The sequence below is a fragment of the Anguilla anguilla genome, chromosome 5 (assembly GCF_013347855.1).
Source record: "Anguilla anguilla isolate fAngAng1 chromosome 5, fAngAng1.pri, whole genome shotgun sequence".
NCBI lineage: Eukaryota > Metazoa > Chordata > Actinopteri > Anguilliformes > Anguillidae > Anguilla > Anguilla anguilla.
In genome coordinates, this window is record NC_049205.1 from 42,841,532 (window position 1) to 42,858,071 (window position 16,540).

Here is a 16,540-nt window from a genome sequence, read left to right on the forward strand (position 1 = left end):
GCTCACGGTTTGAATTTTTTTAAAAACAGATTACTGACCTAGAGGGGAATTAATAAAAGAGCCTCACATTCAGTTTTTTTTTTCATTTTATTTAAACCAAGACTTAGTCTTTTTATTGGCAGTGGAAAACAAGTTCAGTATTTTATTGAAAGTCAGCAATAAATAATACTGTGATAAACAGTTCAAATGTACATAATTTCTGTTACAAGTTCATGAAATTTAAAATGATAAACTAAAGACAGTTACAAAAAGACAGCGATATGATCCGGGTTTCCACAACGAAAATATCTAAATCACAAAGAAATTAAGGGCTATTGTACGCGCAAGAAAACCACTTCCAAGCTTACATGAGTCTTAGGTTTCTCAACATTATAAACCCATATAAATACTGAGAAACCTGTGTTTGATATCAATGGAGCAACATATTCAGAAATGCACCAGAAATCACAATATGGATATGAATAAATGGCAACTGCTATACAAATACTGACAGACAACACAGAATAAATAAAACAAACAATAAAAATAAGGCTTAATTAAAAGACGTAATACAATGTGTTCAAAGGTTCTTGAAGGAATTGTGCTGCTGTCTTCAGACTCACCATAGGAAATGAGGCCACAGTGGAATTGGTCCTTTAACAAAGCCACGGCGTTAGCAGCTAGCCGCAAGCATTTCCAACAAAGGAAGGGGGAGAAATGCAGTGCTCTGGCTCCTACGGTCGCCAGAGCGTTTATTGTCAGAGTACCTGGCAGCCAATCAATTCACCCGAAACAAGTCTCCGCCTTCGTAGTGCTTATGGCTTCCTGAAAGTTTCCTTTTGGTATCACAATTTTTTTTTAAAGATATGTAGAGGTTTGTGTTGAACATTGGGGGAAACGGTAACCCGTGAGTATGCTCCATTTCTATCACGACCGTGACCCTCAATGTCTCCAGCACGCTCAAGTGCGATGTTAAACAATGTCACTTAAAGAAATGTGCCGGTATGCTGGAATACAGAAATTACTATTGACCTTCAAGCCGAACTCTAAAAATCAAAAGCTATATAATGAAGTATAAATCTGAAAGATTTTAAAGTTTGTGTTAAAGCAGTCACTTTAGATTAAATTCCATTATTAAAAACAGACATCTCTGTGGTCAATACAAGATCTGCAGTATAAAAAAGATTAATGCTCGTAGATAAATATACAAACTTCAGATGTGTAATACATTCATTTACATCTGATAGTGTTTTGCATTTGATAAGGGCACAGGAAAAGTTGCAAGGAGGAAACAAAGATTCAGAATGGAAAAAAAACAGGCAAACGATACATATTAAGTCTATATAAATGAAATGTCCCATACGTTCATAAATATAATAAACATACAATAATCTAAAATATCTTCTCTACGGTACTGAGGAGATCAGCGATATTATTCTCTGTAATTAAATATTTAGTGTCCTCAAATGGCCAAGATTCCATCCTGATTCAGTGAATGTTGATATCTTCAGCTGGATGTGTGGTGCATAATCACCTATAGAAGTAGTGGGGGTAGACTGGAGAGAAACAGAAGCATGCAACATTATTACAGAGAATAAATCATATTTTGCATCATCATTAGGAATTTACTTCTGGTTAGTCATGTTCCGCAGCATTCAGTTACACAAAACCTCACTTCACTCAGAGTTAGTTGCAACTGACAAAGCTGTTGATGCACAATGGACACTTTACTTCACTGTAACACAAACATAACAAGGTGAGTGAAACCGATTAAGCGCTTTCCACATTACGAAAGGGATTTCAATCGGATTCACAGAGAACAGAGCGGCTCCCGTCTTTCGATGGCCCACCCGAACCGAAACTGAACTTACCGAGAGGAGGGCTAACAGGAGTAAGTCCTGACTGTAGCGGAGTCCAGCCTTTGCGTACCAGACACCCCTCCTGCTCCACGGCATCCACAGAGGTCGCATGCCAAACATGCGGTTAGTCAAACCCCAGTTAGGAAAACAAAGCAACAGAACAGCACACTCAGCAAAAAATTCACTCTTTCGCAACACTTTGAAAATGTACACGTCATCTTGACCAAAATCTGTGAATGAATAATATTGCACTAAAAATCTAAGCACCTGAAAGATCGTATACGTTATGAAAATAAGGCTGGATGTGACCTTCTCCAGTGCCCTCTTGCAGTAGAAATGGTTCAGCTCATGTGAAATTTGAAGCTAATGCTGCCTAGCGTTCTCTTTATCTCCCCACAGAAGGGATGTTCTGACCAATACTGCAGTTCAAAACTACAAGACTATAATAATACAAGAACATGCAGTACTGCCAAATTCACATCAGGCTTCATTAGCGTGCAAATACAAACGTCCTTGGCTGCACTTCTACTGAAAGTACTAAAATCACATTAGTAGGACATACAGTACATTTACTAGTGCAAAACTTCTTTATACAATTAGTTAACAGTTGTACAAAGTACATATATTATTTCTGATACGGACCTTTTGTTAATAAATAGAAATGCACTGGTATTAGTGAAATGAATCGGAAAGAGTGGGGCACTGGCCTACTTCCTGCTCAAAATGCATGTCCCACAGAGTCTATGTGCACTTACAGCCCCTTACAGAATCTGAAAGCGTTTGGATGCACTGAGCAGGCCCAGTCCCTGCTGTATAGCCCGCGTCAGGCCGCGAGACCCTTACCGTCCATCTGCATCTTCTTTGGCTGCATAGATGGTGAGGACATGGTGTTTGTGACCCTGAAGTTGGCGGGAAGCGTCTCCGTGGAGCCTGGAGTCATCCCTCTCATGTCTTTGGGTCGAAACTTCTTCCGCCAGGAAGGAGCCCTCCTGAAGTTCTTGTCGTCATCCTGAGAGCAAAGGGGGGGGGGGGGGGATGGGGGCGATCAATACCGGCTGAAGGAGGCTTAGCACAACTGTACGTGCAGTTCTACTCAACACTAAACAATCTGTTCACAACATCCAGAACGATGAACGATACAATGAGCTCAATAATTTTTGGAACAAAGAAATTTATTTCTTGATTTGGCTCTGTACTCCACAATTTTACATATGTAATCAAACAATCACACACGGTTAAAGTGCAGATTCTCAGCATATTTTCATACATTTTAGTTTGGCCATATAGAAACTACAGCACTTTTGATATATAGCCCCTCGGTTTCACGGCACTATAATGTATCGTCTCTGGTGATACTCTGCCAGGCCTGTATTGAGGCCATCTTTAGCTCCAGCTTGTTTTAGGAGCTAGTTGCCTTAAGTTTTCTCTTCAGCATATAAAACTGATGTTCAGTTGGATTCAGATCAGGTGAATTACTTGGCCAGTCTTTGGCTTTGAAAAACTCCTTTGTTGTTTTAGCAGAATGTTTGGGATCATTGTCTTTCTGTAGGATGAAGTGACATTCAATATGTCTGGAGGCATTTGGTTGAACTTGAGCAGATTCAGTTCAGAATTAATACTGCTGCTGCAGAATTCTCAGCAGTTACATCATCAATGAAGACATGATTGCTTCCTTGACTTTCATTTCACCCTGCTTATGCAATAATGTCATTATGCACAACGCTATGTCCTACAGTCCACTGTGAAGGGCTACCATCCTGGCAGGGGGTGGCCCCTCAGTAACACTGGAAAAGGTCTCGTCTCCGTGGGTATCTACGTTAGCACTCACCTCCTCCATTCTTCTCTCGGTGCCGAGGGCCAGGAGGCTGTTATACTCCCTCTCCAGGGTTGCCCGTGCCTGGGTGGGAAAGGGGAGGGAAAACGTTAAACACCCCTGCTTATGCTCTGTTCCACATGTGGAAATGGGTGGAAGAAAGACATGGTAGGACTATTCATTTCTGACCACTGGACTTTCCCCCTCTGCTCTGTTCCAGGTATGGAACCCAGGCTGCCTATTACAGCATTCCATTACGCATGTACCTGTGCGATGCACCACTCATAGGGATATGGAGTTTGAAATTCCTTATCAGCATCACATTTTGCATTGCTGTTCAGGATCGGAGCAATGGGCTTTAGGACTCCGTTGTGTTGGAGGTATAATATGGAGGTCGGAATATGATTACAGTGTTTGCTAAGGCACAGATAATGCATTGTGTACAGATATTTTTCTTTCATAAGTTGATCAATGTTATTTGTGAGACATTTGGAGAATGAGACTAGTGGAGAAAGGGAGAATTAAATAGGGAAAATGAAATAGTAATTTGGTGCATACAGTAAATCATTTTAAAGCTGCTCACAGCAGACTGACAAATGCATTCATTAAACAACAGTGCAAGACTAACAAATACACCACAGAGCACCCCACATCTACAGTTTTTTGGCACCTGCCCATCTGTTATTTTAATACAATATGTATTTAGGTTTAACAGATATTCTGTTGGCTCAGCACGTCTCTAACAGATGCCAAAGACTCTGTACAGAGTATTTGTTCCGAAGGCCTCCATAAAGCACTGTGGGTGTGTAGATGCTGGATGTCAGTTGAGTATGCACCTGAATGTTCTGAGTGGGGATCTGCAGCAGCAGGGCGACCGCGTTGTGGTCGAAGGTCTCGTCCAGGGCCAGCAGGGCTCCGTGCACCCCGCTCTCCAGCAGGTGGTTGGCGTACTCCTTCAGTCCGATGGACTGCACCCAGTTTATCACCCGCTCATTGCTCCACACCAACACATCTTAAAGCACACACACAAAAACACACACAAACGCACACAGACATATACACACACAGACACACGCACACACGTGCACACACACATGCACACACACAAACGTGCACACACACATATACACACACAGACACAAGCACACACACACACATAAACACACTGTTCAGCCCTCCAGCGCACAAATTATTCATTACCTGGCATTAACTTCTCGCCAGCTGCGTGATACGATTGTGTGAGTATCTAATTCAGAACTCAAGCAGAGTGGATTCAATTTCTGGACAGGCCCACTGGGACATATCCTTGAACAGAGCCATTAGTCTGTATAATGAGCTATAAACGCAAGATGAGCCATAAATGTAAGACACAATGAATAAAGGGCAGTTGCAAATAGACTTCCTGTCCACATTATGCACCCTGGGCTTCACAAACAGCTATGAGCATCACTTATCGGTAAAAGACAGAAAATATGAAAGGCCATAGCTTCTTCATTTTTTTTTTTTTTTTTTTTTTACCTTGCATTTCCATTTGGGATTGTTCTCGCCGTCTTTCCAGCTCTTTCCTGTCGTAGTTTAGCCGCCGTAGACACATCACACCACACTGGAAACTATTTCTGTTGCGAAGGAAGTGAAGACAAGTGAAAAAGAAGTGTTGCTATGTTTATTTTACGCTTACCGATGCTCAAAATTGAATATTCATATGACTGGTTATTTATACATTCCATTCCATGAACACCCAATCAAGGTCAGAGACTTGCATGTTAAATCTAATTTTGCATCAAATCTAAATTCTGCTCTGGAAGCCATTTAGGCCTTTGAAGTAGGTTGTTCGGAATGTGTTTTTTTTTCCCCCTCAAAATTCTAGAACTCCAGTACTGATAGTTAGATCAGAGGTTAAAAAAACAATAGAGCACAAAATGGCTTTGTTTGTGAAAGGAACTTGGTAAAAGGAAGCACAGAACGGTAGGTTCCCTTGCCTGTGGAAGCTGTCCACCATTTTGAGCTGGCCGCGCAGGTCCTTCTTGGTCAGGTGGTCGAGCATGCGGGCGTCCACCAGGCACTCCATGAAGTAGCTACGGTACTGCGGGAGGCCCAGGCTGGGCAGCCACTCGTTGCCGATCCACTCGTGGTTCATGTCGCCGTACGCCAGCGTCTGCGCACACAGGCTGTCGTCAGAGAGGCACCGATACCGCCACAAAGCGACTGCTACGGCCCGCTATCCTGAAGCATTACCAAGTTGCCAAGTGCCACCATTTTGACTAAGCAGTCTCTGCAATTCCCCATATTACCACTAGGGGGAATAATGCATATGCTCTGACAAGCAGATCCACAGTCCCAAGGACAGTGAGAAAGTGTTAGTAACCTTTTGAGCAATCATGCAATTCACACTGCATTTTTAAACAAATACTTTGCGACGTTCGTGGGTAAACATGGCGTATTTACATCTTAACTGCTGACCATTCATGAGTGGGAACACAATATTTTCTCTCCTAGTTTACCCTGAATGCATGGGTTACAAACTGCTTCTGTATGACATCAGCAGTTCAGAGTCCTGTTTGTGACAGGCCACTAAACAAGAGTTCAAAACCACTCACTGATTCCTTATCAGGAGGAGCTAATCAGTCCCATTTCATAGGATTATCCAAAACAGTGGTGATTTTAAAATATCAAGAGCTACTTGAAACGTGGAAGCGTCTTTGGACCTTGGTAACGCAGTACAAATGTGGACTTAGTACAATTAATTAAAAACTGCATGATACGTATGGCCAAGAGAGAACACCTGGCCTATACTGTAGAAAATACTGTAGAAGTGTCCTTGTAAATCATAATGAGTTAAAATTACTGTCAATGTCTGACTGTCATCTTCACTACCAATGAAATCTTCACATTATATGCATAATGGGGTGACTGTGCTGTTGCTTTATTCAGATGGATCATATGGGGGGCCAAAGCAGGTCCAACAGCATGCGGTACAGTCTGTTTCCGTATGAACCTGTGACACTCTTAGATACGACCATACGGTACTCTCATAGGCCTGGCCATCCACAGCATCCAATCGTATACTGTTGCCAATCCGCAATATGCAATCGCATATTCCTGGCCATCTGCACCATGCAATCGCATAATGTTGGCCACCCACACTATGCAACTGCATACTGCTGACTCTAGTCCTGGGGACTAGAGCCCTCTAAGAGTGAGTTAACCCAGCACCCTTTCCCAGTAAGCACTTTCAGTAGGGCACATGGCTGGGCGTAAAGAGGGAGACGTTGTCTTAGGCAGTGACTGAGTGAGGCCGTAATGACAGAGAAGGCCCTGGGGAAAGGGCTTACGCTGTAGGTGAGTGAGTCACTGCTGGTCCTAGCGCCTCACTGTGGTGGCCCCAGGTATTTCACTTAAGACTCCGACTTAATGTCTTGAATGAAGAACGTGATTAGTTACTTAGCTGAATCCTGAATTTATTATTTTTTTGTACTTTCTTGTGAGAGTTAAATGTTATATAGCTACTCTCATTTTTAATGGGGGCATTTCCCACTGTTTCTAACAAAACCAATCATGCCCCTGTACAACAGTTAAAAATACTGCAGCATGTCCATAAGTAATCAAACTGAATTTAACATGCGAGTGTCACTTGTAAATCATCAATCGGTGCTTAATTAGTGCAAATTCCTTTATCAGCTTAGATTATTGAGGTGGTTCAAATGGGATAATTGTTTGAGAATTGGGGTTGATAAAGAGGCAATTGAGACCAGGCCACTAGCTAATGGAGGACTGAAGAACAATGCAAGAAAACAAGGGGTATTACTTATCCCTGCATATATACCGGTACTTTCATAATACACGCAGGGTTATGGAGTGGCTGGCAAACACAGCAGCATTTAAATATTGCTAAAAGTCACAGTCAAGGTTTTCAACTTGAACATGGTACCAGATTTCAGTAAGAACATGGGCCTTTTCACAAAAGGCTGTTCATGAAAGACTAGCTTCCACTCAAAACAAGCTGGCATCTCAGTCATCCATTGAGAAATGTGTTAGTCCCTCAGACACAAGGCCCTGCAAGTTTTCAGAGGAAATCAATGTGCAGTGCAATAATCCCACTGCAAGGCCTATCACCGCGCGTTCTCCTGATCGCTGAGGAAGATGAAGAGAAGGTGCTAACCTGGGCCCAGCTACCCTCCTCATCCTCCTGACGTTAGCGTGTTAGAGGCACAAGAGAGAGAAGACTGTTAGTGGTTAGCAGAGTTAAGTAGTTCAGAACAGCAGACAACAGAGATCACCCAAGGCCCTGAAAGCAAATTTCATACAACAGTGGTTCTCAAACTCCCTTCTTCTGAACAGACAACCAAATACACATATCTTGGTGGACTGAGGATATAATTTTATCGTACAAAAAAGAAATAAATCATGAAGACACAAAATGAAAAAGAAAATTACTGGAACAAAAAAAAAAAAAACAATCGCCACTGACAAAAAAGTGGCGGCCTTATGGTCAATGAATTTGACTTTGTCGTTTAAAACGTGCGTTTTCATGGGGCAGATCCAGAACTAGGCTCAACCACATCAGAAAAGAGGGACAACCCCAATGAAGCACTGCCAGCAGCACCACGGCAGCCAAATTACAAAGCAGCTAACACGCCTAACAAGCTAAGCAAACCAGTTTTCATTGATGCTCTAAAAATGTGCATGTTAAAAGTTTAAATAAGGAATCAGACTTGTGATTTGTTGGACAAAAACATCAGGAAAAAATGTTTTTGGTTATTTTCAGAATGGTTTCTTTTCTATAGCAAAATTAGGCTTAACAGCTCAGATTTGGAAGGATCATGTGTGTGCTGCGTTTCACATTTATGCAATTCCATACATTGTTAACTGATTCTGGAACAGATTTAAGGGTCAAATGTTACCGTTTTAATGGTTATCTGATAAGAAATTCCCCCCCCCCCACAACCAATAAGCTAAAAGAACATCCGTAGGGTGGACCATGTAAACACCTCCATATAAGCTAAATTTAATTTGATTATTTAGAATAAATAATAAGCACTGCTTAATAAAACCTGTTTAAATAATTTATGGGAATAGTGTGCCTGCTAACTGTGTGCCTGTTGATAATAACTGCCGAAAACATATCTACAGATAGCAATAGACCACCAGGGGGTTTGAGAAGCACTGAAATAGGAAGGAAAGAACTGGCCTTATAAAAACACCTTAAAATTCCAAAAGAGCCAGTGGACACCCAGGGTTCTACTATTTTCCATTTCTGTGTTGGTGGAGCTTCAGGAAGCTCTCAAACTACAGATGTTCAGCTTCTTTAATTCATTTTATGATTGACCCCAAAGAAAACATAGCTGGGTAGAAGGGTATTCTACATCAGCTTTGGACATTAAATTCAGCACACCAGCATTTACAAAATACTGGAATGTTGAGTTTACCACAGCAAAAGAGCACTTTGTTTAGCCTGAAATTTGTTCTTCGATTTGATCAATTTACCCGTAGATGCAATTACACAGGCCAATCATTTATGAAGAAAGAAGAACAAACGAGACTTAACAACAGTTTAAAGGTGCAGCATTTAAAACATACGTCTCAACAGGCCCGAAGTTTTAAAGCTACAACAGTAACTATGTTAATTATGCTAGGCTAAGACTAGCGTGGCCTCCAGGACGGCGGAGGGGGCGGGTGGAACCCGGTCATGTGACTAACCGTCTGAGGCGTGGCCGCGAGGCTCTCCATCTCTTCGTGCGTGACCCACACATTGCCCGTGGACTAATCACGTGACCCCCAGAGTGAGTGACACAAGCACAGTCCCGTGTGTTAGGAGAGCGGAAACAAAGGACAAAAGAGGACAGGAGGTGGAACATTGAGCACAGGGTCATTAATTGAGCGGCGAGCAGTGGCAACGAGCGAAACCTATTCATGCTGTACGAATACGGCTGGTAGCCGGATTAAAATCACTCGAGAGGAACCGTTGTCATTTTCACAATTAACATTTGTGAGCAGTGAGTGTATCATGCAGAGAGATACAGGATTTGGTGGTGGATTTGTTATGTTGCTTAGTGTTAGTGTGAAAAGGGCATGCAGCCTATCGGAGAAGTGTGAGTGATAATGCAGCAACCACTTCAGACAAAAACAAAGAGTCTGCTCTGGCTTTAGCTTTCACAAATGTCTAAAAATAAGTCGTTCATTTTTTAAATAAAAAAACATAGAAAAAAGCATACTTACATATACTACACACCATTAGTGAAAACAAGAAAACATTCTGGACTCAATATGTCCAATTAAGATCAATTTAAGTCCATCTAAGTGTAATACACATCTTCGTCTTCCAGACAGCGGACGTATTCACAGAGGCAGTCTGCAGCTCTATGCTGGAGCCTGAACAGGAGGAGTCTGACGCACAGCACAATGGCTGTATCCTACAGGCTAAGGGCTACGCGTTCCCTCAGTTACTGGGAGATTTTTACAGCCGGGAGAAAGGTCAACACGCAGCCAGGTCTGAGTCAAATCAGACTTGTACTATATGGACTGCTGTAGCAAAGAAAAAAAAAAGTTCTAGATGACTGATGAGTGGTGTATTATGTCTTTATTAGAGATGGGTCTATGATTTAGTTTCGGTTGGACATGGAGCAGACTTACCACTCAGAGGGGGGCTGTTCAGAGTGGTAGAGCCAGGTGACATGTATAGTACCGTTTGAGAGGGGGAGGAGGGACAGAGGGGCTGGTACCTTCCCATCTAAGGGGAGGGGCTTATTACGTACCGTGCGGGAGGTGGGCGGGGCCGAGGGGCTGGTCAGGGACATGATCTCCTGGATGGCCAGGCGCAGCTTGAGCCGGTGCAGCGGGTTGCTGATGCCGATCTCCCGCTGGATCTCCGTGTCGGACAGCGCCGACATGATGGCGCCGCTCTTCACGTTGGCCCGGCAGGCCGCCACGTACCAGGCGGGCATGCCCACCCACAGCTGGGAGGGAGAGAGGGGGCATCGCTCAGCGCAGGGCTAACGAGCGCCGGCTGTCTGCTAGCATGCGCTACACAGCACTGAGGACTGGATCGGGAGCCTGTGGCTCTACATACAGGTGTATAGGCTATATGAAGGCGTGTTTTATAGGGCTTTACAGTGAGCTGTGTGGGAATGGAGCAGGGCTCACCTCCAGCCATACCACCACTGTGGGCCCGTCCCACTGAGCGAAGGGCAGGCCCAGCCTCCGCGCCTCGTCCAGGAGCTCGTGCCTGCCACAGACCACAAGACAGCTTACACACGCGTAGACACATAAACACGTACTCACACACTCAGACACACAGCCTCACACACATGTACACACTCACACCACACCCGCGCACATGCACACAGGCGCACGCCACACCCAGTAAACGTATGCCTTGACACAGCCAAACCCTGACATAAGAGAAAAATGAAGACCCTGAGTATCACTGTAGCACATTCAGAGAAGGTCTGTATACAGGCAAAGCTTCAGACCGGAAAAGCCAACATATATTTTGTTTAGTATAACGCACAGTGCAAGTCTGAGCTATAGACAGGGACGTAGGGTCTCTCTCACACTCTCTATCACACACACACAGACGTACACACACACAGCATTGATTTTAAACTGCATGAATAATCTTTCATAAACGTTATGAAGCATCGTTAGACAGCCAGGGTTCAGAACTCCATGCAGAGAGTCATTCACAGGTTGACAGAAACAGCCAGAATGAGACATTGCTTTTGTAGAACAAGTTTTATAGCTAATTATAGCACTCAGTGGGAAAAAAGTGTTAGACAGACACGACCATTACAAGGATGATGTCACTATCCTCAAAGAAAAATAAGCAATCATTCTTACAGGTTCAAAACCAGAACCTATTCACTGTAGAATAATGTCCTCATCTACATCTTAGTTAATTAACTCGTTGAGTTCAGCTGGCTGTCAAGCTAGCACTACAAGTAAAACATCCTCAGTACAAATGGAATTTTTTGAAACAATTTCACCATTTAGAGTGACTTCACTGAGGGAAAAAAAGCCTCACGTCGAATAATGAAACACGTATTTGCACTCCACTGAAAATGAAACGAAAACAGGAAGTACCAAAGGCTAAAGCCAACATGTGTTAAAGATGCTGATAAAGCACAAGTGAAGTAAAACGGCTCTCAAAACGCTAAGCCTTTCCTCTTTTCAAAAGCTAATTTGGGTTCAGAAAGATAGAATGAGCGGGATAGTTGGCGAGCGGTTTGGGAAGAGGGTCTTTGGGGTGCGTTAGAGCATTCCGTGGCAGAGCGTAGCCCAAGGCAGAGAGAGGAGAAATCACGGAGGAGGATGCATGGACTTACCCGCTTTTGGGACTACGTGATATGAAAAAGATGGAGGGTGGAATAAAACAAGGACAAATCAGCAAAAACGAGACAAACACAAAAAAAGGCAAAAGCAAGACTAGGCAAACTAGAACTAAATCAAATGATTCCACTACAGATTAGACTAATCATTTTTTATAGCTCCTATTGGATTAGTCCATGAATCACTGAAGCCTATCGACATAATTAATCCATATTATTTTTGTGAGGGTTTGAAAAACAAGGCACAGCAAAATTAAGAATCATTATGTCAAGCCGAATGACATGAAATCGAACTCAAATGGAATGACAGCATTAAATCCAACTGTAACATGGATTTCATTGCTTTTTTGATGAAGATGCATGAATAAAATGAATCATGAATCATGAATAAATGAAAAGAATCGTGAATCATGAATAAATCAAGGAATATCAAATTTGGCTTTGATCAAGACCACTGAAAACGAAGCACTGATTAAATTAAGGAAAAGAGTGAATTATCTGGCATGGTGATCTGAGAGCATGAGACCAAGATGAGGAAAGATTAGTCCACTCTGGGCGCTGTTCTATTTATGGTACATGGCTGCACAATTGATGCCCAGAGGCAGGAAGTGAACAACCTACTTTTTCTGCAGTTTCCTGTTCTTCTCCCCCTGGCCTCCCAGTTTGCCAAGTCCTAAGGCATCCTGGGCAGAGTTCTCAGCTTCAGGGGTACCTGCTGGATGGAGCCAACATTCACATACATTCAGTCAAGTCAACTGCACCAAAATCAGCAATCAACAAGCTTACCATTAATATACAAAGGCCTTAGTCAGCACTCACTGGCAGTGACAGCAATTCATTTTAATACTCCTCTTTAAAATTCAAGTCAACAGCAGTTAGGAAAATCCAATGCACTGCAACAAAAAGCTTATTTGCCTAACTGGATCAATTATTAGGCTCAATTAACCAGTCATTGTGTTTAGTGAATATAAACAGGTCTTGGAAACTGGCAGGACCGTGCACTATGGGAACAGTGCTGACAAACTGAGGGCCGTGGTGCATCACACAAAAACAGTGGGAGGAGCATTGCTGAGGATTCTGGGAGGTGTAGGCGGATAACAAACCTTGGCTGGGGGACTCCTTGCCGGGGGGGCCGGGCCGGCCCTTCTCCTTCTTTCCGAAGAGGCGCCCGATGGAGGACTTGATGCCCTTCTTCTTGGCGGCCTTGTTGAGCGAGTCCTGGCTGCTGTTGCTGCTGCTGGGGTTGCTGCCCTGGCCGTCCTGAAAGCCGCCAGAGCTGCGCAGGCCAGGAGAGCAGGCTGTTACATGAGCTCCCATTCAGTGTGCTGCTACCCCCTTAGCCAGCACAGCCAGGCCTTTATGTGCATGCTTATGCACTTACACATTCTCTTCTGCAGCATTGTATGGGCTATGCACTGGCAGCAGTTACACAAACCACAGTCCTCATGGACAAGTAGAGCCTAGGCTTTTCGATGGCAAGAGTTATATAGCGCAGCATCAGGGCTTTGATTGGTACTGTCTATACACAGAAATGGTCAAAGCCCTGGCACAGACACAGTCAAAGCCCTGACACAGACACAGTCAAATCACTGATGCAGACACAGTCAAAGCCCTGACACAGACACAAAGCCCTGACACAGACACAGCCAAATCCCTGACACAGTCACAAAGCCCTGACACAGACACAAAGCCCTGGCACAGACGCAGTCAAAGCCCTGACACAGACACAGTCAAATCACTGATGCAGACACAGTCAAAGCCCTGACACAGACACAAAGCCCTGGCACAGACACAGTCAAATCCCTGTTACAAACACAGTCTAATCCCTGACACAGACACATTCTAATCCCTGACACAGACACAGTCAAATCACTGATGCAGACACAGTCAAAGCCCTGACACAGACACAAAGCCCTGACACAAACACAGTCAAATCCCTGACACAGTCACAAAGCCCTGACACAGTCACAAAGCCCTGACACAGACACAGTCAAAGCCCTGATACAAACACAGTCAAAGCCCTGACACAGACACAGTCAAAGCCCTGATACAAACACAGTCAAAGCCCTGACACAGACACAGTCAAAACCCTGATACAAACACAGTCAAAGCCCTGACACAGACACAGTCAAAACCCTGATACAAACACAGTCAAAGCCCTGACACAGACACAGTCACTTGCCTCCTGATATCCCGGATGTCTTCGTGGCTGGCGGCGTGAACGGCTCCCTTGTTGAGTCTCATGGTGCGCGGGGTTGAAGGAGGCGACGTCTCACACTTTATTGTAGCTTTGTCATCCTGCGCAGACTACACAGGGGGAAAAGGGCAGGAAAGCATTCATTATACGGGGGTCCTAACTGAGGCCGGGGAGGGGTGGGTGGGTCTGGGGTTATTTTAAGCATGGCTATTTTAGCTGCTCATAGCTCTCTTCCTGTTGTCCTCAAGATAAATCGTTTCGACCGTTTCTCGTCTGTTTGTTCCGTTACAAGCCAACAGACAGAAAGCTGTTAGCAACACCGTGGCGAATCGAGCTAAAGAGAAATTGACTAAGGCATAAGATGGTACAGCCTATTGCAAACAAGCTGAATAAGTCTTGGCTAGCCTCTACTGCAACCTTGTGTGTTTTTCAGGAACTGGGGGTGGGGGGGGGGGGGCGGGCAGGGGGGCTGCTTGGCAAACATTATCCGGGAATACATCGTAAATCTCAGGGTGCAGTTCCAATACATACAAAAATGACACCTAAGATAAGCATTTGGTCAGACTGCCAAAGCCAGCCTGTAACTGAGCTTGGCGTGTGCCCTGTGTACCCAGAAGAAAGAGCAAATAAATGCGGTCTTCAGGGAAATGTTGTGGTGAGATCAGATACTGTGCGTTCGCCCATTAGAAACTTCCTACATTTACCTTCCTGCGGTGTTTCCGTAAGTCACTAGGCTGTCGGAAGCATGGAAAGCAGAGTGGGTAGAAAAACCAGTTAGCAAAACAAATTTAACGCACAACCTTAGCAAAGCACTGCAGACAAAGGTGGGGAGGGTGAGAGATAGATGGGGGGGGGAGCACTCCATAAGTAGGAAGTTAAGTGTTATTTTTAAAGCAGTAAATGTGGATGAGCCAGTCTGATGGATCATGCTAGTGCAGTAATGCACCACAGACCAAACCGTTTGTGGAGTAATGACTGCAGACACAGATAAGGGTGGAGTAACACTCAGAGAACACTCGGGTGGAAGGAGCGGTGGAGGTGGAGGTGGGGGTTGGCCGACGTCAGCCACAGCATCGACTCCGAGATCACATTCTCACATTCTCACGAGGAGCAGTTCTACACTGCCACTTCATCAGATCGAATTTGCACGTACGTACATACTGGAGCTTTAGTTGCAATTTTCTTGTAAAGAGCCCTTGGATGTAAGCATGAATAGCGCTATATAACAGCTCACTGCATTGTTTTATTATAACACAAACTAAATAGTCAATAAAAAACAATATGTGAAACCAACAACCAGCCTCTCTAAGCTCAACCCTTAAATGTTGAGGCCAGGGAATGCAGTATATCTGGAACAGGCTATTTAGCGATAGCGTTATCTGACAGAGTTTAGTTACATAGTTTCCTCTTTTTCCCCGCAAAGCAAAACACAAGCAGGAAAAGAGATGGACAAACAAGATTAAGGCCGCAGAGGTTCTGAGGCAGCGACGAGTGCAGTCCGGCGAGAGGAATCTCAGTGGTCTTCAGCAGCAAAAACATATTCACAGTTTAAACGTGCTAAGCTGACAAACGGCAGTCAATAATTACAGGAAGCCGCGAGCCAAAGCACGCTGGGCTCCTTTTCACACGGTCTGCTAACCTGACCTTTCTCTTTAATGTGTGCGCACTGGCACTGGTGAGAATGTGACTCTCGGGGGCGTCGCCGGGGTTGAGGGGTGGGGGGAGGTACCTGGATGCAGTATGGCGAATAGCTATAAGGAGGGGTGGAGCTAGCGTAGGGGTATGGTGAGTAAGCTACGGTCTGATGGTATAGGGACCTCTGGATTACATATGGGTCATAGAAGGAGTGCTGTGGGATTACAAAAGGGTGTTAAACAATAAAAAATAAAAATAAAAATGGGACAAAACACTGAACAAAAACCATTTCACAAGATGATATAATGCATGAGCACAGTACGTAACTAACAAACCAAAACAGAAGATATTTTAGAGAGCATTAAACAAGGGTATATTCAAACAGTTGCATTCTAGAAAATTCTGAAGCAAAGTTTAAATGGGGAAACTAGCAGTCAAACACGGGGCAGGACTGTGCAAGACTTTAATCAATGAACTGATTGGAAAAAGGTTATTCATCACAAACAGTGGTTAACGTTTCACTCTTCTCCCCGAGATTCGTTATGAGATATCTCTAATCTGTGTTTTCAATAGAAAGCCCCAGGGTGGTGTTCAAAGGAAGAGTGTACAAGAGCTATGCAAGTCGCTCTGGGTAAATAAGTAGGTCAGTGTTTCACCCTTTATATGGTGTTCTGTGGAAGTGTAGGTCAGTGTTTCATACAAAGCCCTTCATATGGTGTTCTGTGGAAGGGTA

At 44.0% G+C, this 16,540-nt stretch overlaps 1 protein-coding gene across 15 annotated transcripts in view; it reads right to left on the bottom strand.

Moving 5' to 3' along the window:
* Window positions 1–68: 68 nt before the first annotated feature.
* The window catches only part of ppfia1 (PTPRF interacting protein alpha 1), a 52,902-nt gene continuing 36,430 nt past the window's right edge, over window positions 69–16,540 (bottom strand). For 6 of the 15 annotated variants that reach the window (XM_035417888.1, XM_035417882.1, XM_035417881.1 and 3 more), the window contains 16 exons: window positions 14,877–14,906; window positions 14,158–14,282; window positions 13,079–13,251; window positions 12,597–12,690; window positions 11,973–11,984; window positions 10,792–10,873; window positions 10,404–10,604; window positions 9,349–9,411; window positions 7,811–7,837; window positions 5,631–5,806; window positions 5,170–5,267; window positions 4,488–4,663; window positions 3,667–3,735; window positions 2,682–2,847; window positions 1,851–1,920; window positions 69–1,535 (listed from right to left, as the gene is read on the bottom strand). In XM_035417888.1, coding sequence (XP_035273779.1) covers window positions 1,862–1,920; window positions 2,682–2,847; window positions 3,667–3,735; window positions 4,488–4,663; window positions 5,170–5,267; window positions 5,631–5,806; window positions 7,811–7,837; window positions 9,349–9,411; window positions 10,404–10,604; window positions 10,792–10,873; window positions 11,973–11,984; window positions 12,597–12,690; window positions 13,079–13,251; window positions 14,158–14,282; window positions 14,877–14,906 — 1,551 coding nt within the window. In that variant the 3' untranslated portion in view covers window positions 69–1,535; window positions 1,851–1,861. The remainder of the gene's footprint in view (window positions 1,536–1,850; window positions 1,921–2,681; window positions 2,848–3,666; window positions 3,736–4,487; window positions 4,664–5,169; window positions 5,268–5,630; window positions 5,807–7,810; window positions 7,838–9,348; window positions 9,412–10,403; window positions 10,605–10,791; window positions 10,874–11,972; window positions 11,985–12,596; window positions 12,691–13,078; window positions 13,252–14,157; window positions 14,283–14,876; window positions 14,907–16,540) is intronic. The other 9 variants (XM_035417886.1, XM_035417875.1, XM_035417889.1 and 6 more) reach the window with 6 other exon arrangements.